The sequence below is a fragment of the Pinus tabuliformis genome, chromosome 1_2, assembly GCF_031772625.1.
Source record: "Pinus tabuliformis cultivar Carrire ecotype Pingquan chromosome 1_2, CPIR1, whole genome shotgun sequence".
Taxonomy (NCBI): domain Eukaryota; kingdom Viridiplantae; phylum Streptophyta; class Pinopsida; order Pinales; family Pinaceae; genus Pinus; species Pinus tabuliformis.
Window position 1 is genome coordinate 602,504,899 of NC_142298.1, and position 27,265 is coordinate 602,532,163.

General features: G+C 37.6%; 1 protein-coding gene across 1 annotated transcript; it reads left to right on the forward strand.

Annotated features, from left to right (window-relative positions):
- The first annotated feature begins 4,400 nt into the window (after window positions 1-4,400).
- LOC149207078 (ABC transporter B family member 15-like) lies at window positions 4,401-9,036 on the forward strand. The gene is made up of 8 exons (XM_089397917.1): window positions 4,401-4,733; window positions 4,822-4,876; window positions 4,984-5,162; window positions 5,241-5,698; window positions 5,823-6,363; window positions 6,445-7,311; window positions 7,406-8,403; window positions 8,527-9,036. Exons 1-8 carry the CDS (start codon window positions 4,401-4,403, stop codon window positions 8,891-8,893), a joined length of 3,798 nt encoding a protein of 1,265 aa, XP_089254043.1. The 3' UTR covers window positions 8,894-9,036.
- The last annotated feature ends 18,229 nt before the right edge of the window (window positions 9,037-27,265 follow it).

The window sequence follows — 27,265 nt, forward strand, 5'->3', positions numbered from 1 at the left end:
CATAAAAGAACAATGTAATGAGTATGCACAATAGTGCAATGAATGTTTTGTTTTGAAACTGCATCAAAAGCAGTGTTTGGCAGTAATCCCTCCATGAGAGGAAGTGAAGTTCTTAGTGAATCCCTCTATTAAAGAGGAAGGTGCTTTTCAGCACAGTGTCATGGTAAATCCCTCAGTCAAGAGGAAGATGCTTTTCAGCATAGTGTGGTAAATCCCTCTGTCAAGAGGAAGATGCTTTTTAGCATACACTGGTGAATCCCTCTGTCATGAGGAAGGTGCTTTCCAGCACAGTCTCAGGTGAATCACTCAATCATGAGGAAGGTGCTCTTAAGCACAGTCTCACGTGAATCCATCTGTTAAGAGGAAGACAACTTTGATTGTTTGTGGAACTGCATCATAAGCAGTTGGTGAATCCCTCTATGTGAGGAAGATGTCTTTGTAACAACAGTCAAGTGTTTGGGTATGATTGAATGCCCAGCAGTTGAAATTAAAGGGGAGTGTTGAATTTGTAATTTCAACGCAGGCGAACAACGCCTGAAACCGTTTAGCAAACCCGCCTAAAATATTTCGCACCATCTTTCCGGCGAAGGGATATTTCGGCGATCAACCCCGATAAAATTTAGTGTTGACGCGTGGCTCTCCCCATACGTCAGCCAACGTAATATTTCGGGAGGTAAAGTTCAACCCAAAATTGGCTTCCGAAATTGATCTCCGCCGTTCGATCTTCTCCAGCATTCTCGTCCGTTGATCTATTCAAACCTGCATATGAGCCAGAATTTAATGCATTGCGTGGAGTGAATCAAACGATTTGAGTTTGACTGCCGTCCTGTCTGCAAAGGGAATTAATTGGAATTTAAACCTGGTTCGTAAGTTTGGCAGAACATTAAATTTCAACCACACAGCGGTATGGGCACATATATTATATGTGTTATGCTTTATAAATGTGTTGACCATTTTTCATTTTAAGTGTATTACAATGAAAATAAAAACGTGTGGAAGTGTGTAGAAAATGGAATACGTGAAGCACATATGAGTGTGTAAAAATATGTAAAATATATATATATATATATATGTGTGTGTGTGTGTGTGTAATGAAAAAAAAATGCATGGGTATTGTTACGCACAACAGTGCTAATTGCAGGTGCGACAGCAGAAGCAGAGATATTGCACAGCAGTGCAAGATAACAAAAAGAACAGGGGCAGAGTAAAAAGAAAGAGAGCAATACGCAGATCATGGAAGTTGTAACCATAGCAGAGTGTGGTTGAATGTAAATGGAGAGAACCCAGCAGCGAATGAAGCAAGGAATTAATTTTTGCACAGCAGTGCATATAGATATATAAAAACAGGGAGGAGCGCATGTGTTCTGAGTAAGTTTTTTTTATGTATTGGATTTGCATTGAAATGCAAAAGAAAAGAGCACACAGGTATTTTTGAAATTGTGAATGTAATGTAAAAGTTTAATGCATATGTAAAAATTTGTTTTACAGCAGTATGTGTAAAAATAGTTTTACACCAGTAAAGTAAGAAAGGGGTTTTACAGTAGTAAACCCAGCGCAGTAAATTCTCAGGAAGAGACATTGTTTGTTTTGTGAATCCCTCTCTGCGTAGAGGATGAATATGTATCAGAGTTGGCTGAATGTATTTTTGGTAAATCCCTCTGAGTGAAAGAGGATGAATGTTGTTTCAAGCATTTTATTTTAATGAACAGAAATATTTTTATGGCTGTGTAATACTCTGTTCTGAGATAATTTTTTTTTTATTAAAAGCTTCCTTGTGCAAAAAGATCCTGTGGCAGAAGGAAACAGAGCATTGCCTTTGTGGAGTTTATTTGTTTGGTTTTTGGTATTTTCCCATGAAAAATACCCAACATGCTGCACCAGTACCATCTTCCTGTTGGACGCTGTTATTGTAAACCTTTCCTCCTGTATCGTTTCTAGGATGCTCAAGGCCTCCCATTACTATTTTGTCATTCAGATTATTGCCATTCCTGGGTGGATCAAACACTAATGGTAAAAACTCGTTGGTGTCATAGGCGAACCTTGAATTGCGAAAGTGGTCTTCTAGGGAACGTCGACCCTGGCATTCAAAACCAGCAAACGATCAATGCAAGAGCAGCAACAGACTATATTCAAGCACTACAGAACTACATTGAGAAAACACTGAATAATTGTACTATTGTAGATATACAACATACATTTAGAAAAAGAACTTAATACCTGCACTCTTGCATATGTAACTTCGCATATTTTCCTCGAATTGAAGACCTCCCATCGCTGCTTATGGAAATCTTGATACAGCTTTAATGTGGCTTTCGCAGATGTAAAATTCACAAAAGCGTAGCCCAAATTTCACGTATTCCTGAAAAAATATAGAAACTAAGTGTTAGCTTTCATTTTGATACCCTACATGCACGAGCTTCTAATTCTTCAAATGATTAAAGGAATAGAGATATCACTTACTGGAAATCGATTGGCAGGTACACAAAATCATAAGCAGAAACTAGCCCATCTCAGTTGTTTGTTACACAGTGTTGATCCAGCACAGCCAGAAGCATTTTCTGACTACAAAACAACAACATATAATAAAATCAAGCACTCTGAGTGCAAAAGCATCAACTATGTATCATAAGTATTCAATCGCACTTGTCTGAATAGATTTAATTTCCTATCTAGTTAGAAATAAATTCAATTTACTAACAAAAGCCTAATGACTTGAATTGAATAGAAATCAATTACTAACAGAAAAAAATACAGTTCGACCAGATACTTGCTTATATTTAATCGGAATGTTCCTGATCATCAATGTCGTTCTGGCCTAGGAGCTGTTGGATATCGCTTCAGCTTCATCGAAATCAAATTGTGAAATAACCTCGCCACCGTTTCTTCCATTCTGTGTTCTGCATGCGAAAATGCTTCAACCGTCTTCTGGCCCAGGAGCTGTTGGATACCGCTTCAGCTTTATCGAAATCAAATTGTGAAATAACCTGACCGCTGTTTCTTCCATTCTGTGTTCTGCATGCACAAATGCTTCAATCGTCATTGTAATGCATGAAACATGTCCTTATTACTCGAATTTATGCCTACATACCTCATTGTCATGGTTATGGATGATTGTCGGGCATAAATCCTTCAACCGTCATTCTAATGGATCAAAACGTGTCCTTATGCTTCAACCATGCATACTTTTCAGAATGCAAAGAGACAACTTTCAAAGGCATTGTGAAAGACAGGTGTTCGACACTAATTTTTTTATTTCATTTTTTCTTAATCCTACATACGTGGTTATCAACAAGATGCACAGTAAATTTTTAATATGCTTTGTAAAAAATTAATTTAACTATGGTTTAAGTATGTGTTCTAGACATGCAAGAAAGTTACTATAGCGAATTTCATTCATTGATTTAGTGACAACTACAAGAATATAGTGGCATCTTTCAATTCAGGCCATCCGATCAAAACGATTAATTAAGAAAATGATTAACTTGCCAATTCTAATAGGTAGAACGCCTATCAGCATAAAAAGTGAAAGTGCATTCATAGAAAATACAACCTACAATAAATTCCTTTGCATCCAAATTTTAAATTTTATTTTACTAAATTTTTATTTTAAAATCACTTTTCTTGTCTTAAAAAAATAATAATAAAATATCAAATCACACTATGCTTCTTTCTAACTTGAATCACCATTACACTTATTCACACTAAAATATCTAGTGCAAATGCAAAAACCAATTGAAAATACCTTAATATTTTTTCTCCCAAATACACAATACTCTAAGATAGCTTCGAAAATACCTAAATATTTTTTCTCCCCAATAGACAATACTCTAAGATAGCTTTCCCCTCCCTACAATTTTAAATTAAAAAGAGACTAATTTTAATTTAAATAAATATTAACACACATCGTTATCCAAAAAAATCAATCAAACGCACTAAATTAAATTTGGCCATTCTAAATGGTACAAAACCTCTAAATTTTGAGAATCAACGTATCAGGAATGGCCTCAACGACGGTTTCACTCGAGATGAACTTCACGGATTACATTTGTTATTTCAATCATTAAGAACTCCACTGATTACGATTGTTTTTTAAAACGCCAATCTATAATGTATGTTTCACCCAGTGAGGCGCTACTAGGTTACTGTCCGAAGACTTTCCTTTTCACTATTTAAAGGTTCTAGAAGATCCTATGTATGGCCAGTGCAACCTAATATCTAAATACCTCACTTCTTGCACCTGTTCTTATTATTAATATATGACGTGAATAATGTCATTTGAAATACGAAAGCGGTGACCATTTACCCGGATAGTGAGAGGCTTCTGTTTGCAGGCTGTAATAATTATATATAAATATATTGTTGAAGCGTGAAGTCCTGTGTTCTTCCTGCACTTGAAGAATATGGCGACGGAAGTAATAGAGATGTCAGGTCTGGAAGAACGAGAAGAAGAAAAGAGGCCGAAATTAAAGGCAGATTTGCCTAAACAGCATGCTGTCGAGGAAAGCAACACTGACAGCACGTCTGTTCGTGCAAATGATACAAATATCTCAATATTGAAACTCTTTAAATATGCTGATTTATTTGATCTCTGCCTTGTGGCATTGGGCACTGTTGGAACTATTGCAGATGGACTGAACAAGCCTATCATGATGTTTATATTAAGCAGTTTGATAGACAAAATAGGAAAATTTAGTTCCGCATTCACCGGAGATTTCGGTCATACTGTCAACACGGTAATAATCATTTCCTTTACACAGCAAAACTTGTCGCAATTCCCATCTCGCATATTGAGTAATGTGTCGGTGTTGGTTAATTGTGCAGTATTCCTTACATCTGATGTATTTATCGATCGGTGTCTTTTTTGCTGCGTTTTTAGGTTGGTATCATATCTTCCTCCTCCTTTCACACTTTGCAATGTTTATGAGAAGGCTTTTTTTATGATCTTACCTATGACTAATGCTTTGCTTCCCTTTGTCTCATCAGAGGCGTTCTGTTGGGCGAGGACCGGCGAAAGGCAGGCGTCTCGGATGCGCTTGAAATATTTGAAAGCCGTACTGAGGCAGGACGAGGGATTCTTCGACACCCAAGGCACCACCACATCAGAAGTGGTTACAAGCGTTATTAATGATACTCTCATTATACAGGATGTTTTCGCTGAAAAGGTATGATCTTAATTACTTTATCCTCTCATCTAATTCGTTGAGTTTTCTAATTCTGATGCTAATATTGTCCATTCTCAGATACCCAACTTCGTCATGAATATGTCTTTCTTCGTCGGCAGTTATTTTGTGGCATTCTACTTGACATGGAGACTCGCAATAGTGTCATTTCCATTCGTAATCTTTTTGATAATTCCCGGGGTAATGTATGGACGGATTCTGGTGGAGACTTCTCGCAAGTTGAATGAAGCCTATAATATAGCCGGCAATATTGCAGAGCAAGCTCTTTCATCCATTAGGACAGTCTTTGCTTTCGTTGGAGAGGACAGGACAATGACCAAGTTCTCCGATGCGCTTAACTTAACTGTAAAGCTTGGCCTTAAACAAGGTCTTGTCAAAGGCTTCGCAGTAGGTAGCGTAGCAGTGACCTTCGGTATCTGGGCCTTCAACGCTTGGTATGGTAGCACATTGGTTATGTATCATGGGGCTAGCGGAGGAAGGATTTTCGTCACTTCAGCTCTCATACTTATGGGTGGCTTGTAAGTTTTCTCCCTATCCATTTCTCTCCTTCTCAGTTATTTCTATAATTGATACAAGAACGGAAAATTTAATCCATTTTGTTAAGTTCAATCACAATTTCTGGAATCACTGATGTGTTTGCAGAGCTCTCGGGACTGCGCTTCCTAATATAAGATACTTCGCAGAGGCACGTGCTGCTGGTAAACGCATCTTTGAGATGATCGACAGAGAACCGATCATTGATTGGGAAAATCCAAAAGGAGAAATATTGGAGGAGGTCAGCGGCGAAATTGAATTTAGAAACGTTGAGTTCGCATATCCATCTCGACCAGAGTCCAAGATATTTCACAATTTCTGTCTCGCTATTCCATCAAGCAAGACCGTTGCGTTGGTGGGAGGAAGCGGGTCAGGCAAGTCTACGGTTGTGGCGTTGATAGAGAGGTTCTATGATCCGCTCACTGGAGAGATTTTGTTGGATGGAGTGAACACTAAAACGCTACAATTGAAATGGTTCCGTTCCCAGATTGGACTAGTAAGTCAAGAACCTGCACTCTTTGCTACATCAATCAAGGAGAACATTCTATTCGGGAAGGATGGAGCCAGCACGGATCAGGTTATTGCTGCTGCCAAAGCTTCCAATGCTCACAATTTCATCAGTCAACTACCAGATGGTTATGACACACAGGTAAAATTTATCTTTTCTTTCTCATCTTCCATTTCTGGCAAGTGCAGTCGATTTGAATTTCCTTTCATTTGGGTAATACAGGTGGGTGAGCGCGGAGTCCAGATGTCCGGAGGGCAAAAGCAACGTATAGCTATTGCAAGAGTTATGCTCAAGGATCCTCGTCTACTTCTTCTAGACGAGGCCACGAGTGCTCTAGATGCAGAGTCGGAGAAGATTGTTCAGGATGCTCTAGAGCAAGCTTCAGTCGGACGCACAACAATTATAGTCGCTCATCGCCTCTCCACAATCCGCAACGCGGACATGATTGCGGTGGTTCAAAATGGTCATGTGATCGAGACAGGTACGCATGAAGATCTGATCTATAAACCCCACGGAGCATATGCTACTTTGGTTCAGCTGCAACAGGCCGCGGCAGATAAGCCAGATGAGCGATTCGAAGGCTCCACTGTGCTAGACCAGTCTTTGAGAGCAAGGAGCTCTAGCATCTATAGCAGATCGAGTTCGAACATGTCTGCATCAGTCCAGCGAGAACTGATAGTTGAACAGAAGCCTCCGTCCGCCCCTTCATTCCGTCGACTGCTTCTTTTAAATACTCCGGAATGGAAGCATGCTCTATTAGGCTGTGCAGGAGCCTTAGCTTTTGGAGCAGTTCAACCTGTCTATTCCTTTTTCCTTGGGGAAGTTATATCTGTATTTTTTCTTCAAGACCATCACCAAATCAAATCCAAAATCAAAGTATACTCCTCCATTTTTGCGGCCTTGGGAGTAATAGCGTTCTTAGTGAACGTGCTGCAGCATTACAATTTTGCAGCTATGGGGGAATATCTTACAAAAAGAATTCGAGAGCGGATGCTATCCAAGATCTTTACATTCGAGGTTGGGTGGTTCGACAAGGACGAGAATTCTAGCGGAGCTCTTTGCTCCAGACTCGCAACGGAGGCTAATGTGGCAAGTACCTGACCTAAATGCTTTAATATTTCTAATAATGTTGGGATTTGTGTCACAGTTTTCTGATGATTAGAATGTTCTATTTGTATTATAGGTGAGGTCCCTGGTTGGAGATCGTATATCGTTACTTGTACAAACTTCTTCCGCCGTGATAGTAGCCTTCACGATGGCTTTGATTTTATCATGGCGCCTTGCAGTTGTAATAATTGCAGTGCAACCCGTCATAGTATTATGTTTCTACACCAAAAAGGTTCTGCTTAAGGCCATGTCTCAAAAGTCTCTCAAAGCTCAAGATAAAGGCAGTCAACTAGCAGCAGAAGCTGTTGCTAACCATCGTACTATTAGTGCATTCTCTTCACAGGACAAGATTCTCCGTCTCTTCGAAAAGACTCAAGAAGGACCTCGCAGAGACAGTATCAAACAATCTTTGTTTGCAGGATGTGTCCTCGGAGCATCACAATTCATCACTGTAGCTAATTTCGCTCTGGACTTCTGGTATGGGGCACACCTTGTAGCGAAACGACAAGTCAGCTCCAAAGCTCTTTTCCAAGTTTTCTTCATTCTGATGAGCACTGGAAGAGCGATAGGAGAGGCAGGAAGTATGAGCACCGACATCGCGAAAGGCTCTGATGCAGTCGAATCCGTCTTTGGCATCCTGGACAGAGAGAGCCAGATAAACCCGGACGATGAGAAGGGTGAGAAAACGGATAAGATAGAAGGAAGCGTGGACCTGAGAAACGTGGACTTTGCTTACCCAGCTCGTCCAGATGTTATGATCTTCAAGAACTTCTGCTTAAGGATAAAAGCTGGCAAAAGCATGGCACTTGTAGGACAAAGCGGATCCGGTAAATCGACCATCATTGGATTAATTGAAAGGTTTTACGATCCCCTAAAAGGATCGGTGAAAATAGATGGCAGTGACATCAGGAGCTTCAATTTGAAGAGTTTGAGGAATCACATAGCTCTGGTAGGTCAGGAGCCCACGCTGTTTGGAGGAAGCATTCGAGACAACATTCTCTACGGAAAAGAGAAAGCAAGCGAGGCGGAGATGATCGAAGCTGCAAAGGCTGCAAATGCTCATGACTTCATCAGGTAATACTGCAATCGTTCAATTCAAACAGAATGTTTATAATCAACTGCAATTGAAATAATTATTTATGGAATAGAATATGATTTATTGAACCAGATCAGTGAAATTAACTTGGATTTGTGCAGCTCTTTGGAGGAGGGATACGAAACAAACTGCGGAGACAGAGGAGTTCAATTATCGGGAGGGCAAAAGCAGCGGATTGCGATAGCGAGGGCGATAATAAAGAATCCGAGCATATTACTGCTGGACGAGGCAACAAGCGCATTGGACAGCCAGTCGGAGAAGATCGTTCAAGAGGCGCTGGACAGAATAATGGTGGGGAGAACGAGCATTGTGATAGCTCATCGACTGACAACCATTCAGAATGCAGATTCGATTGCTGTGATTCAAGATGGGAAAGTGATTGAACAGGGGAGTCATTCATATCTGTTGGGCAAAGGAGAAGGCAACCCATATTACTCTCTCGTCAACCTGCAGCAACGCCATCACTAGATCCTCATCTGCCTCATAAACAGAAGAATCCTCCGTGGTCCACGTCGTAAATCTTTCTTTGCGCCTTCCCCTAAATATCGAAGATGGATTGTCAAATGTAAAAGTAGGGTAGGAATTTTAATGTAACTCTGTTTATCCAATGAAAAAGTAGGGTTGGAATTTTAATGTAACTCTGTTTATCCAATGAAAATTTGACGAGGAGTCTTTTTTTTAAAGAGCCTGTAAAATATTGTGAGCGTATTGTGAGATGAAATAGATTTTTCAGGGTAATCTGGCGAAACAAATTTAAGAAAGAATGAGTTTTCTGTTTTGAATTCATGAGTAGATTCAGCACTTTAAAAAATATTTTATAGCTTAAATTTAAGTTAAATTTTACTTAAAAATTAGCTTAAATTTAAGCTAAATTTTACTTAAAATTAACCATAAAAATGTTTTTAAAATTTATATTTAGTTTAAAAAAAATTATAGTTGAAAAAATAAATTTAATAAGTACATAATAAAATATTATTCCTCAAATTACTGATGTAATTGCTATATTTATGCTAGAATGTCATTCCTCAAATTATGGATGTAATTGCTATATTTATACCATGATTTTTAGATATTTTTGTCATGACTTTTCATTATTAATTGTAAACCAATTTAAAATTTAAATTGTTGGAAATAGTCATTCTCACATAAATAACATACTAATGGTATTACCCATCAAAATTTATGCAAGTCCTTAATTCCCCCCTTTAACTAGGCTATATTCCATAAGAATACTATGGGTCAATACCATAGGTTCTCATACCACGAGTCAATATCAAGGGCACATATCATGATTTTTTTAAACATTATTTTTATTTTATTATGACCGAGTAAAAATGTTTGCACATTATTAATTTTATTTTATCTTATTTTTATTTTTGTTTTTGTGTAATTTGATCTAGTCAAAATGTTTACAGAATAAGATAGAACAAGACAAGACAAGACATTACAACATCTCTTCCATACTAGATTAAAATAGCTCTAAATACAATAATTAAACATTTTACATTTTAATTAATCAAATCATATATATATATGATATAATGAGTAATTTCAAATTAGTAAATCAATATATCGACGATATTAGGTTTTTTAGGTAAAAGTTTATATGGAACTTTAAATATGTGGTTTCATATTTTTAAATTTTATATGGAATTGTAAATATGTATAGTTGAATATAAGAAATATTTTTACATAAATGTAATATTTAAATTAAAGTTTTGTGACCTAGATTAATTCATATGATTTAAAATATAATATGAAAAATGATAATTATCTTCTTTTAAAAATTATAAAGATTTGAAAATCTAATTTAACACCAAAACTTACCACTTATATTAGATGAAACATACATATAAATACATCAATCATTGGTTAAAGATATAAATTCTATCTTAACCACACAATCACTTAGTTCAGTAATTCTCTCAACTAAACACTAAACTAGGGATCATCTAAACAAATCTTAAAGAACAACACGCTCTTTTACTTAGAAACCAACTAAACACTAAACTATGGATCATCTAAACAAATCTTAAAGAACAACAGGCTCTTTTACTTAGAAACCAAGACAGGTAGGAATTATATTTTCCAGGCCCCCCTCTTAATGACTACTTGTCACAACCTCAACCAACAAATTCTAGTTGTTGTCAAACATGACAAAAGAATATGTCCACATCGATATAAAGGAACAACCAAAATGCATGGTTGCCCAACAAGATGTCAACAGCATACATGGTTCTGTCAACCATTATAACATTATAACTCTCCATCATTATGAATTCGAAATCTTCTAGGCTACTAGCTCCATCAAGTTGTCTCTTAACCCTTGAAAATGTGTAGTAGGCAAATTGGATTCCCGAATTTCACTCCCGAACATGAGAATCATGGATCTCCCAAAGTCAATTACTAAACAATGAGGGCTAGTAAAAAGAAATTGATTGTAATATATGAATTAAGCATGGTTGTATTATATATTTTACCCTTTTGGGAATATAATTAAATAAGTAGGATCATGAAACACTGATAGAAGTGATGGTGTCTAAAAACATTGTTGCGTTGTATCCCCCTAGTAAGTAGGAAACCATGGATCCACATGAATACCATGGTTGAAACCATGGATTCTCACAAACCTCGAGCTAGAAAGCCATTAATAAATTGACTGAGTCAAGTTTACTCCAAGCACCCTAGCAATCTGCTCCTTAAACTTGACTCAAGGAGATTAACTTGGTCCCAATCATTCATCAACCATCTCCCTTGAGATCTCACATTCCCCCCCTCAATTTAGGATACTAATACACCTTCCACCCTGGTACCTATCTAAGTGGTCCATTCCATAGCTTGATTGCTCCATTTTCCACCGCACTGCATGTATGTTTGATCAAAGTCTTAAGTTCTTACAACAATCCATACTCCTCCACAACATGCATGCTCGAACAGTAGGTCTTACAAATTTATGGAAAGCACATTGTCCTTGGACCAAAACCCTTTTCCTTTTCATAGAAAAATGGTGTCACACACCACTGTTGATCGTAGGCTCACTAGCTCCTTCACTATCCTCAAACCATTGACTCCATTTCTGTTTTCTTTTCCATATGACCACTCTCTCACTACATCTTAGTATTTGTTGATCCATACGTTGACCTAGTCTTTCAAAATCATTTCCATGCTCCATTTGATTAGAATTTAATGTTGGTAGCTTATAAGATCACAATAATAATTATTTATTTCCAATTGGCTATGTTTTCTTTAATTTCTATTTAATTTTTACTAGTGATTGGTGATTAATGTACTTGTTGAATTTGCATCTCCCGATGATTGGTAAAGTAGCAAATCTATTGTAGTTTTGAGAGCTCCATTTTGGATGAGATCAACCATTTTTGTAAGTAGTGTTAATTCTTTCATATATTAATTTTTTTATAGATGTTTTAGGCTCAAAATCCCCACCCCTTCCCAAAGGGCTTTATAGTTATTCTAAAGGGCCTTTTCCTTTAGGACCAAGGAGTAGGGATTTTCTATATCCATATTCGAATGAATAATTGGACCATCAATAAATGGTATCCAATTACCAATATTATTTAATGTATATGTATTTTTCATATTATGTTATATATGTATAAACATATGTATGTATGTAATGCTAGTACTCTAAATGGTAAACTTTCTCTTTGCCAAGGGGGAGATGTGGGCTCAATCCATGCTACCTACCCATCACATGCAATATGAAAATGAATATTTCATGCATTGATGGTATATTTTCCTCCCTTATCATTCAATTATGAAACAATAATTGAGATAACAATCATTTCCATAACAAAATGTTTCTTGTTTTTTTTTAGAGGAGATAAGATTTGAACTCATGACCTAAAGGATATGAGCCTTGCAAGCCACCAAAATTCTCTACTTTACAATATTTATTGATATCATAGTCAAAATGTGTACACCAAATAATCATGGAATATATTATTCCTATCCTTATATAGGAATAGGGGTACTCTTCCATTATTGAATACACTTCAATAACTTTATTTTTTCTTTTTATAAAACTCAATGTTGTTACCTTGGGAAATAAACATGCATGGGCCATCTCATGGAGTATCTATTTCGGCAATATAAAGTCTTGAGAGTTGGATCTACATATTCTATTTGAAAAGCAATGTCAATGGAGATGTTTAGGTGCACTAATGTATGGTGGAGATTGCAAGTTTTTATGATTTTTCAATTTGTCATATAATGATGATTTGCTTTCTTCCTCCAAATATTGAAAATAAAATGATATTTTTATTCAATGCTTGTCTCTTCTTCACTCTCTATTTAATTTGTTTTTAATTTTTCTCTATATAATAATATCCCATTCACTAATGAAATTGGTGAAGAATAATTAGCCAAATTTACCTGATGTAGAAGAAATAAAAATAGTTGCAAGTGTGAATATATAACCAACAAAAATGTGAACTAATCCAACTAATTGTTTTTGAATAATGGAAAGAGCTACTAGCATGTCACTCCATAGAACTAAATTAGCTAAAGTTTTGTCTTGATGGACCCATATGATATTTTTTATTAGTTCTTGCCAATATCCACACTATGAAATTAGGAACATAAATTCAATATCCCCAACAATATGCTTGAATAAAAATTTCCATGTCCAAATAGATAAGTGTTCATATTGAAAGGATTGTATCCATTAATAATTTGTGAATAATTTAACCATATATAATTTATTGACCATCCCATTAAAGAAGTGGAATACTTATTAAATTGCACTACATGACCTTGCCATAACTTTATATGCTTGCAATGCCAATAGAAAGTAACCCGTCCAATATTATTCAACATATATGAAATAGATAAAAAGAAAAGAATGCTAGACTTATATATTTCATGTTCCACCTATCCTAGACCATCCCGAGGAAAATTATAACCAAAATCGTTCTTATTTGGCATTTTCTTAGAACCACGCACATTTGAATCACTTTTAACTAGGATCAATGTAATTGTATGTAAACCTAGTGCAATAGCATGATGAATAAAAAATTCTCCAAGATTGATTGTTAAGGAAAATTAATTAATTATTATCATTAATAGAATTTAACCAATCAGGTAAGCATATACTCTTACCTACATTGAATGTTTAAACACATGCTGAAGATAAGAGTATATTAAAACCATATAATTCCTTATGATGAGAATATTGTATCCATTGAGGAAATATGGATTGATAAAGATTTTTTTGTAGAGAACGAAAAGAAAGAATAACATCATTATGAACATAAAATCCCAAGGTATGGAAACTTAGTATTGAACTAACGCATATAAGATGAGATATTATAGTTGCCTTCTGCTCCAACACTCTTAGCAATAAATTATTCTTATTTTGTTCTATATCATTATCACGAATGAGGAATATAACTTCATAAGTAAAGGAGAATATCGTAATTAAGTCATCAATGTGTTGATGAAAAGTATATAATTCAATTTTGGTGGTGAATTTATGTGTTATGAATTCAAAGTTGGGTAAAAAATACATTTGTTGAGCTACCAAGGAAGTGATAACCCCAAAGAATCTTAAGTAACACCTAATTAAAATGAAAGAGAATTATTTATTATTTTATAGAAACCCTTATGTATGGATCCTAATATTCCTCCTAGGGGCACATATTCCTCCAAAATATCATATATAATGTGACCAAGCACAAAATCAATTCTATACATATGACTAAGAATTGAAAAAGGAAATAACTAAATGGTGATGAGAAATAACAGTCAACCATAAACTTTGGATTTGTGGATGGAATACTCTGAGAAGATTTAGAATAAAAATTACCACCCCTTAGGAGCTACCAAAAACTTGAAGATTGGAATCAATATTTTCAGCATAAGGATTCCATTTACTTATGAAAAGTGGTCAGAAACCTTAGGGATGTGATAATAGGTTTAAAAAATTATCCCATCTCACATGCACTACCCTTGATTTGGGAATATACAAATGAAATGAAGCCCCCATCCAATCTAGAGAACTAACTCCAAAGTGTCATGAAAAATGTTGATTGAGACGAGATTTGACATTTTTTAGCCATGAAATATTTGGCATGGATTTAGGTGGTAGATGTAAACTATTGTGTATTGAAAATATCGCAGAAACAATAGTAAGGAAAGAGCGCTAACATAAAAATATTTATTAGCATATAATCCAATTGTACACCATCATTGATAAGCATTAAAATAAGAAATATTGAGTATATCAAAAGCACCTCATTGGGTAAATGCTTTTATAGCCAATTGATTAAAATGCGGATCTTGAATTTCATGAGAAATGGATCCTACATGTAAGGGATCACATACCCATGCTTCATAAATTTCTTTCCAGGCCACATGGAACAATTTAACCCATCACGACCAATCTAATTCACTCACTTTCTCGGCTTCCAGTCAAAGGAAACGACCTTGCGGCCATAGCAGGAAAAAGTAGTGACTTGGCCCTCGCAGAAGCTATGAAGGCCAAGTATAAACTAGAAAAGAGAAAGCGGGGGTACGTAATAATAGGTATTAAAGACAAAGGGGTGCGCGTAGCTACCCAGCTGCTGGCCGGCAAGCTAATGAGGAAATGTCGCACCGATGAAGTACCAGCGTATGTGATTGCGTTGGCAGAGCAATGCGCAGAGGGGGCCCAGTTCAACTGGGCGCAATTCCTATGTGACGAATTCTTGACGAACTGCAGGGAGGCCCAGGCGCAGGGTAAGACCTTCCACTATGCGTGGTTGCTCTTATCCATCCTGTTGGTTGCAGGGGAGCTACTGATGGACAGCTAGTTTCCCACTACTGAGGATGACTTGCCCAAAGCCACGAGGTACACCTCGCTCTGGGCTACAAAATACGAGAACAAGATTCGTGAGATAAAAGTGTTCTCGGTGTTCGTGGAGGCGAGCATCTGAACCTGTATCAACCACAGACCGCACTTGTCCCCTACAGTTCATAGCATCCTATAAAGAGTGGCAGAATTCAAGGCGAATATGCATAACCTGTATATTTGAGTGCGCAAGGATCCAACACGAAAATGGGTGAAGCTTTCGTTCATTGTAACAGAGGATGTGATCTTCGTCGTGATGGAGTCATGGCCTCTGGAGTGGTGCACCCCAGACTTGGCAGAAATGGAGAAGATCGCAACTCAGTAATGGAAGGACACCAAGTTGCGCCTCGCTCAGCTGGCTGAGAGGAATTTCTAGGAATAAGAAGCAGCCACACGGCAGAAGGTGTTTGATGAAGCAGCAGCCGCGCAGACGGTAGAAACCACAACCGCACCAACCAGAGAGGCTGAGGAAGGCCAGGAGATGTCCTCGGGGCAGCAGACCGGGGAAGGGGACAGGTAGGAGGACGACGTGGACCCCAGTCCAACATCAACACAACTCAAGCTGCCATGCGACCCAGAGAAAATAGCCCCAAGAAGAAAGGGAAAGCCACAAAGACACCCATCGACCCGATCACGCTCATAGAAGGTGATCTATTAGATATCAGAAAAATGATTCGGGAAGTCGCGGAAGGCATGCTCTAGGGATTGCGGATGGAATAAAACACTGTGTTGGGGGCACTCAGCGCGCAGCTACAAGGTTTACAAGTACAACACCCCTAAACAGGCACAATGGTCCAGTATGTCACAACAGGAACCACTGAGGCCGAATAGCCGGTGTGCGCCGGTATGGGTAACAACTTCATCTTGCCCGAAGTCACGTTAGCAGCAGCAAGCGAGGATGATCGGGCTGCGATGAGCAGCATGAAAGGCGTTGGCTTGAACTTGGCTGCCTTGCCACATGAAATACTGTACTAGCTGTAGGATGGGGTCTTCGCCGAACTCCGTGCCCAAGAGGGCCGAGCCATCTAGGTCCTGCATGAGCAGAAAATCAACATGAACCAGCTCAACATCCAGAGGGATGAGTTGGTTGTGCAGGCTAGCGGATTGGAGCAAGTTGTAGAGGATGCATGCAGGAGCGTTCTAGAGTTGGTCATGTCGGCAAAACTACCAGCAGCAGAGTGGGTCCATAGATTGGTGGCCGGAGTTCGTGAGGCCAGGGAGGAAACGACAAAGGTTCAGTTGGAGCTCAACCTGCAAATTGCCAAGCTACGATTAAAGGCGCAACCCCCCACACCCCTAGAAGTTAGAGAGCAGCGCACCTGCGCTATCCAGATGGGGTTGGAACAAATTGGCCAGGTGACACAGGGGTGCACCGGGATGTTGGAGCAAGCACTAACCATACTTACACACCTGCAGGAAGACCTGAACCTACAGCTCCTAGAGGCAGAGGTGCGCGAGTTGCAGCAGTAGTACGATAGTGTCCGAGGCACCGTGCAGACGGTTGCCCTTACTCAACGACTCGCCAGACTACAGCAGGCAAGGGAACTGAAGGACCGATTAGATGCCATGCACCAAAAGGAAGCCCTGCTTAAAGCACGCATCCAACCATGGATCGATGAAGCGTTTACAATCACAGCTACCATTGAAGGGAAGCTGGTACAGATATAGGAACTATATATGGTTAGACAGGAATGTGACCCTGCTTACGAAAGTTCAGAGAAATGCATGCAACAAGTACAACAGGCGACGAAATAGTGTGTTGCGGACACCCAAGCTGCGAGACCTGCTGCATGGACTTCGTACAAAGATCGGCGCACCAGCAGAGTGACTCGGGACGAGTCATGATGATTGTGTTGGGGGCCTGTTGGGCAACGGATCCCCCTATAGCATGTTTTTGGGGCTTGAAGCCCGAATTTTGGTCAAGTGTAATGTAAATACCCCGCAAAATGCGGGCGCAGAGCATGAGAGTCTAGGGTTGTCCACCCTAAGCTAATGTAAATTAATGTAAAGTGTGTCGGCCTACCCATGGTCCACGGACCATGGGATTGTATAAATAAAGTGAGGCTCTAAGTAGAAAGGGAGTCCAAGTTTTTGACAAGTAATAGATAGATGCGAAGGCATGGTTAGAGGATAGAAGTGAATCTGAAGTGTATTGGGTCGTAGTGGTAGGGAGAGGCTTTGCAACTGAGTGTGCAGAGGCTACGTAGAGTCTGCAGTTGAGTGCGCGGGCCCCTGCAGCTGAGTGCGCAGGGCGGAGTCGGGTCTGTAACTGAACTTGAGTATTAATAAAGATAAGATTGATTCAGAATATTGTGCGTCTATTTGTAGATCTGTATTTCTGTGTTTTGGTTATTTTATGCATTTATATTATTTTCAATTACGTGCACTAATATGAAAGTTGTATAAGTATTAAGAATATTGGGCCCGCACAAACTAAGTTAAGCACTAATATAATAGCACAGTAAGGATCGAATCAGAATAATACAAAGGTGCGCACGGGTTGCGAAGAATAGAAAGTTGCGTGGAGCAGCGCAGCGCGCTGATTAGGATAGGGTCGCGAACCTCCAGATCCCTCATCAAGACATCCCAAGGGTGCGGAAACCTGGTTCTAGTACCCTCCCATACTACTTCGAGTGAGACCTCAGTCCGCGCTCCACGGACTGTTACCGAAAGGGCCAGTAGTACCGGGATTTGCTTGGCTAAACTCACTGTTGAACCTAGGTCAGGCCCCACGTATCCAACAACAGTGTAGTGATCAGGCTTACTTTATCACCAGGATTTGGTACCCACTAGCACATTAAAATGCCAGACCCATCTCATAAGAGAGCGCAACTTTTGTTTTCAATACTCCGCACACTTACACCAAAATGATAAAAATATTCACAACAGAGTTTTTTTTATGTTTTTTTAAAGAAAGAAAAACGCTTCTGTATTAATATTAAACAGATAGTACATGTGTCATGTATCTTTTTTACAGCCTGCTCTTTAGCATACATTACCTCCAAAAAGACACTGATCTGTGTCTTTTCTACTAACCATATCTTCTAGTTTTATGTACATAAGTGCTTTAGTTCACTATAAGTCCTACTTAGTCCATATACCATTTAATGATAAGAAATAAAACACAAAATGTATTCATCTTCTTACAATAAAGAAAATCCCATGTGTCCCTCATTACTCATTATTGTATTCTAACTCTTCGATAAGTTGATACTTCTGACATTTGTCTTAACCCCATGATCAAATGTTGTAAAAAATAACTTACGAGATTCTTTCCCAATGCCTCTTTTGGATATTAAATTTGTAGTCTAGTTCGGTTCTCTATAGATGTGATCACTTTTGATGTGTTGGTATGTGCTTACCATCGTCTTGATGCGCTCCATCCAATTATTCAAAATCCAAGGGGTGAATTTATTTTGTCCCTAACTCTATTCGATAATGCCTTTTGCATCCCCATATACCTGTAGGCTCTCCAATCCCAACCATTTCCCGACTATCAACACTCCCCATAGCACCACTATCTCTGCCTCACTATTCGTGCCCTATCCCCCTTCCCACCAAAAGTCATAGCTTTTTCCCGGCTTAGTGACTACATAAACCCTACATCCACACTTCCTCCCACAACAAGCTCCATCGAACAAACCCACTGGGAGTGTATGCCATAAATTTTTCCAAATGATTCTTCTTTGCTTGCTTGCATTTTGAGTTGGTCCAAGCTCCAAGAAGTAGGGAACAATTTTGATTACGTCCTCCCTTAATGGTTTTTGTTCTCAAATATGAGTTCATTTTCGCTCCTCCAAATGATCCATATGAGATATAGAGTGGGAAAACAACATTTATCATGAGATTTAATCCACTTCCATATGCAAATTCTTAATGTAGTGAAATGCTTCATTGGCATGATGCCTAAAGTGTCCAATATCCCTTCCCAAACAACCATCACATATGGGCAATGGAGAAATAGATGTCCATTATGCTCACAACTTTTCATACAAAGGAGGCAAATCCCCAGCCCTATGTGTCCTCTCTTAAGTAAATTATTCCATGTTAGTACTCTGTTCTTTATAACCAGCCAGCTAAAGCAGTTGATTTTGTTGGGGATATTCCCCTTCCAAATTTTTTGAATCCAGGAGTTCCCTTGATGTCCCAATGCCTCCCTAGGGATGCTATTGTATATCTCTTTTATCAAAGGGTGCCCTATTTCATGCCCCCCCATGACAAATGATCCTGCTGATCATTTAGAGAGATGCCCGCATTTCTCAGGTTGGTGATATAGTCATCCCATTCACTGACATCCCCCTCGGATAGTTGAATGTCCCTAGCACTTTTCCATGATTTGCGGTATATGAAAAATGCATAAAACTTATCAATCTGATTTAGGTAGATTAGCTCTCTATTATGGAGGAGATTAAGAATTCCATATGATAAAGTATGGTTCCCTCCCACACCTTTAATAAAATCCAGTCCAATCTTGATGATTGTCTCATCTCCAACCTCCCACCAAACCGATCCCATCACCCACTGGATGTTTTTCATCATACTCCTCTAAATGTATGATGAATTGGTCTTCCTCTTAGCCCCTCTTGAAATCAAAGCAGTGAAAGACTATCCATACATGTACTTTTTAGTGATGATCTTTGACCATATGCCCGATCCTAATATAACCCTCCACATGTTCTTTATGGTCAGGGCACTATTGAAGGCATTTGGATCAATAATACCCCATCCCCCTTCCTCAATGGGTCTAGCAATTTATGACCATTTAACAAGATGATACTTCCCTCTAGATAATTTCCCATTCCAAATGAATTGACCCATAATAGATTGGATCTTTTTAATGATATTTCTTGGCAGTTGGAAAAGGTGCATCCAATATACTACTAGGTTTTGTAGAACAACTTTTAACATTATCATCCTACCTCCCATAGACAACCATCGATTTTTTCATCCATCTAGCTTCTTTTGCAACCTTATTATTAACTATTCCCATTCTGTGATGTTATAATGGTTGGGCTTGAAGATGAAACCCAAATATGTGCACCCCTCGTCCAAATGTCTCACCCCCACAGCTAAGTGAAATCTAATATCCTCTGTTGTAGCATTTTTTGGTTTTGATAAGATAGAATTAAATAGTAAAAAAAAAAAAAAAAATGAAAAAATGTTAAGTTAGGATATGGACATAACAATAGTGAATAAATATGTTAGTGAAAAAAATCTTGATGATGATGTCCATATCAAAGAAAATGTTAGGTTAGATGTCCTAAAAAATAAAGACAAAAATAAAATGTTAGGTTAGAAAGAAAAGAAAAAAAATAAACTCTGAAAGTGAGAAAGTCTAAATGCCACTACTATTTTTTCTGCAAAAAAATGGTTATGTGTAGCTTGTCTTAAATGCCACAACCCATGACAGTCAAATAGTTTAATCTTGACTACTTCGTGCTTTAAATTTGATGTTATAGTTAGAGAATAAATATCTGTCAAAACTCTTTAATCTTGGCAGATTAGTAGTTAGGTAGAGAATAATAAGGTGCTCGTCAGTTTAATCTGAGCCTTTGGATGCTATAAGGTTAGAATTAGATAGTTTGATTTTGTAAAATAAAAAGAAAGGAAAACAGTTTGCTAGCTTAAATGCACCCATTAAGTGAAGACAAGACGATTGGATAAGCAAAGGGTAAGTAGGAGAAAGGTTGCTGAAGTTTGATAATTCATTGGACAAGCGTACATTTATCATGTTTTACCATATGTTTCTATGTCCATGATGCAATTACACAAAGCAAATGAAGGTCTACAAGATAAATTAATTAACTTCCCATTCATCTCCATTCATCCCTATATTCACTAATTTCCCCTTCCCACCTTCATATATTCATATTCATTCATTTTCCATAAAAACCCCTTTTCCTAAGGTCAAAATCCTTTTTGCCTAGGAAAAGTGAAAATCCCATGTTAAATCCCCTTTTACCAAAATAACCCACAAAATATGTTTACCCTAAATATTGATGCATATATGAAAAGCAAATAACTCATAAAAAACATTATACTTAGTCTATTTTTCCCTTTCTGCTCATATTTCATATTAATACTAACCTATAGTATTAAACCCCTAAAAAGTCCATTTTCCTGTATATATTAATTCCCTTTATTAAATAACCCGAAACATTTAGTTTTATTATAAAACTATGTATTTCATAAAATATCACATCTCAAGCCTTTCAACGTATATGCACCCTCCATCATTGCGATATGCGATGCGCGATGGACCCGGACCCAATGGAATATATTTCATATTTCATGCCACATCGCATCCGTCTCCATCACAAGTACCGCTAAAGCAATAAACCTCCATTTTTGCAATCTCCGATTGCGATGGGAACCCAGACTCAACGCAATATATATCATAACTCATTGCCATATCACATTTTCCCTCATCGCAATTCCCGTTAAAGCATATACCCTCCGCCATTTGCGATCTCCGATTGCGATGGGAACCCAGACCTGACACAAATATATTTCATGTTTTATTTCCATATTGCATCTGGCCCTTATCGCATTCCTTTGCGATGGGCCTTCCTCCACTCAAACCCAATTGCAATATGCGATATGAACCCGAACCCGATATCATTTATCCACCTGAATTCATAATCTTTCAAATCCGCCATACCATGTTTTGTGAATGATTCCTTTGTTAAATTGTTTTTATGATTTAAACAAAGAACCCCGCTAATCTCAGTTTTAACCTATAAATAAAGCCCATAACTGCCATAATTAATCATTGGTCCCCTCCACATTGTTCCTTCACTCCACCATCGTCTGATCACATCCATTCAAATCGAACGGCCCTCGCCAATTTCAGGTTGGCTCTCTGTACGAGCATTACCCACCCGAAAACCAGTTTTCCACTGACCTCCCTTGCAATGTGTCAAGCTCAGATCATTTTCGGTGACCCCCTCCCAAAACCACCCACGCCTTATAAGTGGTGGATGAAAAACAAAACCGCCTCCGACATAACAACAAAATAGCCACTGTTCATTTTGTGCCATAATTCAAATAAAAGATTGTTCTTCCATTTAAATGCAAAAATCACCATTTTGCTCTGTTTTGCCTATTTTCATGGTGAAACCTCCATAAAGCCTTTGCGACCAATAAAACCATCATCTTACCTTCTGATACACTCTGGACTCCTTCCAATATATCTTCAACCTCTATAAAGCCATTGAAGACCTTCTCTATCACCTATGCTTTTCTTAACAGTTTCTGTGTTTTGCAGGTAAAACTTCTGTTCCAGGCTTACAAAGAGAAAGCCTGCATACAGTTTGAAGACAAATCTAAAAGGATTTATTGTTGAAAAGCACATTAAAATCCTGAAATACATAGTAAATGAAAAAGGAACACATTAAAGGTTGAACAGTAGGGTCAAATGATTTTCACAGAGTTTAAAGAGTATCAGATGAAAGATCAAATGAAGAAATTAACTAGCATAAAGGATACAAACAATCAAGCAGCTTAAAGGGGGAAATATCAAACAGAAAAGCCAGCACAACATGAATAAAAGGGACAATAAGAAGTAGTTCAATAGCTAGCCCTATCTTCTTGTATGAAAATCTTTCCTTTCCTAGAATAGATCTTAATCAGTTTTAGGATATTTCCTTAGTTTCATTATTGTATAAGTAACTCTCTTCTCGAGATGTTATTGGTTCGAAGTTCAAGATTCATTTTTCATTTCTTGTTAAGTCTTGACTGTTAATTCTACTTTGAACCTGGAAGCCACCTTTGAAGGAAGCTTTTCTAGACACTTGATGTACTCAGTCTTTCTGGAACCTTAATACAAAGAAGAGGATTCTGAATTTGGTTTTACACAGTTTGTGTTATCCTGTAAGTTTTTCCAATTATCAATCATTATGTTTTTCTTCATATGCTTATGACTTATAGAGATATCTAGGTAGGAATAATTGTGTCTCAATTTATTCCTATAAGCTCCTGAAGTGATCATCTATTAAGAGAATGGATTAATGAACTGCTTGTTTAGCTAATCCCCTCTAATCAATAAATCATCAGCATCTTATGTAAGCTTAAGAATACTGCCTTGAACCTTTGGAATGTAGTTTAGAAGGCTTTCCTACTTATGATTGTTCTGTTTTACAGTCTGGAAACTATGATAATCATATTATTTTCTGTTTTCTTCTCACCACTATTTTGATCTATATCACTGTGTAAAGCTTTATAGCAGCCCTTTGCTGAGATATTAATATAACCTAAAGGATTAAGTATTTCAATTCTGCATTTGTCTTCATTCATTTGTCTTCCAAAAACTAAAACCAAAAACCCTAAAACAATTATTTTAGATGCTCTGGCATTGGTAGCTGACCTACTACTATCTTAGAGGTACAACATCAAACTGGCGCCGTTGCCAGGGATTCGAATTTCATTTAAGTTTCCCTTGGGACAATGATATTCATTCATTCCTTTCCTTTAAAGGTGATTAAAGGGTTTAGAAAGGTTAAAATCATTCACCTAGGCGACTTGACACTCCCAAGCTGGCACCTTTTAAACATAACAGATCTCGTTCAGAAGCTGACATAGTTAGTCCTCTGTCAAATCTAGAAAGGCTTATCAGAAAAGCTAGTTCTAAAAGGGGACACCAACAATCTTCTTCTTCTTCTTCAGTCCTATAATCTAAAGAATTAGAATCATTTGACCCCTATAGTAATATCCCATTTGATCCTTATTACTCCCATTTATCACCTAGGGTTGTTGAACTTCTAGATAAACGAGTTGATTTTAAGTCAGCATACCTTATTCATTCATTAGAATCTCATCCAGTGCCCACACTACCATTAGGATCACCAAAAACTGAATTTGGTTTGGGTGTTAATCTACCAGAATATAAACCCACAAATTTCATATCCCCTACCACCTATCATTTTCCTTCCATTTTTGACCGACCTAAAGCTTCTTATTCTTAACAACTTGAGGAGACCTTCTCTATATATTCCAATCCTCTATTTGAAACAAAAGAAGGCATTCCTTTACAGGTCCCAAAGTTACTTCTTAAGACTCCTTTGAAGTCTTTCAGGAGACCTCCTCCTTTACCTCCAACTAGTTCATCAACCTCTGAATCACCATCTTCTTCCTCTACTTTTTCTTCATCTTCTACATCCACACAAACATCTCGTACTCCACCTGGACAACCTCAATCACCTCATACACCTCAAGCACCACATACAACACCTACTGTCATGGCTTTCTGACCTATTGTACAAGCTAGATACACTGCCTTAGTCTTACCTAATAACCTTGATGCATTCCCAACTGGATACTTAAAATACCTTCCCAAGTACAATGGAAAAACTGGTCCCTCAACTGAGGACCATCTTCAAGCTTTCCCAGACTTTGAAGACAACATGAATATTGAATAAGAAAACGTTTATATGAGATTGTTTGTGCAGTCACTTGAAGGAAATGTGAGGATTTGGTTTAGGCAGTTACAAGTAGCTTCCATTAGAAATTTGGAAGAGCTTACAACCATATTTAAAAATCAATGGGGTGTGAAAAAGGATCCTCTTTACTTCCTCAGAGAATTTGAAGAGCTTAAAAGGAACTTCGGTGAACCAGTATCAAATTTTATCAAAAGATTCAATAAACTCTATCACAAAATGCCTACTGATTGTAAGCCCCCTGTAGCAGCAACTAAGTCTATATTTTCTAAAGTTTTTGATGATGACTTTGCTGTTATGCTATGAAAGAGAACTTCAAGAACTCTTGAAGATATGCAAACAAATGCTATAGAAATAGAAGAAAATAGGGCAGCCTCAACTTCTTTAAAACTTAAGGAAGAAAAGGCCCAAAGAAAACTCAAATCTGTTCAAGAAGCCTCTAGTTCCTCTAGGACTAAATCAGAAGACTCAAAAATAGATGAAATAACATCTCTTCTTATAAACCTATCAAATAGGATTTCAAAGATTGAGACCCAACCTAGGACAATACAACAAATAGTTACTAGACCTCAAAACCAAAATCAAGGTCAATATAAAAGAAATCCACCACTACAAATTCTTAAGGGACCTAGCAATGATCAACAGGTTCCTAATCCTCTATTGATAGATGACCAACAACCTGATGATAATACTATGACAATTACTGAAGATATTAGTAGTATGGATTCTTCTTCCAATCAAATAGCCATCATTCCTCTCTCACAACAAAATCAGGTTCAAGAAGATCAGGAAGCTTCACAAGTCTCTAAATATCATGCTTTCTCTGAATTTTTAATTGCAGAATTAAACAAGAGGTATGATCTTAGGCCTATGCCTAGTCCTTGGAGACCTCCAAAGGAAACTCCAGTAATTGAACCACGTACCAAAACTACTGAAGCTCAAACAAGTCTTATTCATCCCTTAGATCAGTCAATTGATACTACCCGAACTGGTAAAAACATTTTGACTACATTTAATGTTGAAAAAGAATTAGACAGGGTTAAGATCCCGATTCCACTGTCAGAACTTTCTAAAAACCCTGGTTACAAAAGCCAAGTCACAAAATGGATACAAAATACCTCGGTTGATGCTGAAGGTGATGTCATAAGTCTGTAAGATGAAAAACCAGCAGTAGTTTTTGGCCCTAGTTCAGACATGATAGATGAGATAGTGCCTCTTTTCTATGTAACTCTTAAAACAAATGATTCCATGTTGTATAATTGTATGCTTGATTTAGGAGCATCACACAAACTTATGCCAAAATATATCATGGACCATTTGAAACTTGACATAACTAGATCCTACCATGACCTGTACACCTTTGATTCTAAAAAGGTGCCATGTTTAGGATTGATCAAGGATCTAGTGGTTACCCTTGCCCAAATTCCAGTGAAAAGTGTAGTACTTGATATTGTTGTCACAGATATCCCTCCCAAGTTTGGAATGCTCCTTTCTAGGTCTTTCTGTGCCAAATTAGGGGGAACTCTAAAGATGTATATGTCAGATGCTACTATTCCTGTTTATGGAGGAGAGCAATTAAGATTGTATAGAGAGGTAAGATTTGTACATACTTCTTTTAAGACTGACCAACCAAGGAACCATCCAATTTATGCAATAGATCAAGACTTTAGTTGTTTTCAACTCACTTCAAACCAACATAAAACTCAAGTCAAAATTGAAGAGGTAGTTGAAAGTCCTGAACCAAACCAAACTAATATTTGAAAACTGTTCTTTGATGGCTCTTGCACAAAAGATGGGGCAGGAGCTGGAGTAGTTTTAATTTCACCTGAAAAAGAAAATATAACCCAATCATGTAAATTAGACTTCGAAGTTACAAATAATGTGTCTGAATATGAAGATTTCCTTTTAGGATTGCAATTAGCCAAAAGCTTAAAAGATCAAAACTTAAGTGTTTTTACTGATTCAGAACTTATTGTTAAGCAGGTAAGAAATGATTTCCAGACCAAGCACCCTAGACTTAGGTCCTACTGAAATGAAGTATGGGATTCAGTTGAAAACTTCTTTGATGCTTTTAATTTGACTCATATTCCCAGAGATCAGAATATTCATGCTGATGCCTTAGCTGTCTCTGCTAGATCTTTTAAAATTATTGATCATACTGATGTACTCTATCAGATACAAGTCAAATATAGGCCATGCATCCCAGATAATCTGAAACATTGGCAAATATTTGAAGATGATGAACATTTGAAATCATTTCTGCAGGTAATAGATGATTTTTCATTTCTACAAATTGATGAAGATAGAACTGACATAAATGAAAATACAGATGGAAATGATACTTCAGATTTTAAAACCCAAATTTCTTATCATGACATTATTCAATTATGTAATAAATTTATTCCAAAAGGACTCATTCCTTTATAAAAATTGTTTGATCAAAATGATGTGCTTCGAAACCCTCAGTCCATTTCTTCAAAAGATGACCTAGAAGAGATTAACATTGGAACTGATGAAGATATAAAAAACATCAAAATATGTGCATCTATAGACCCTGAG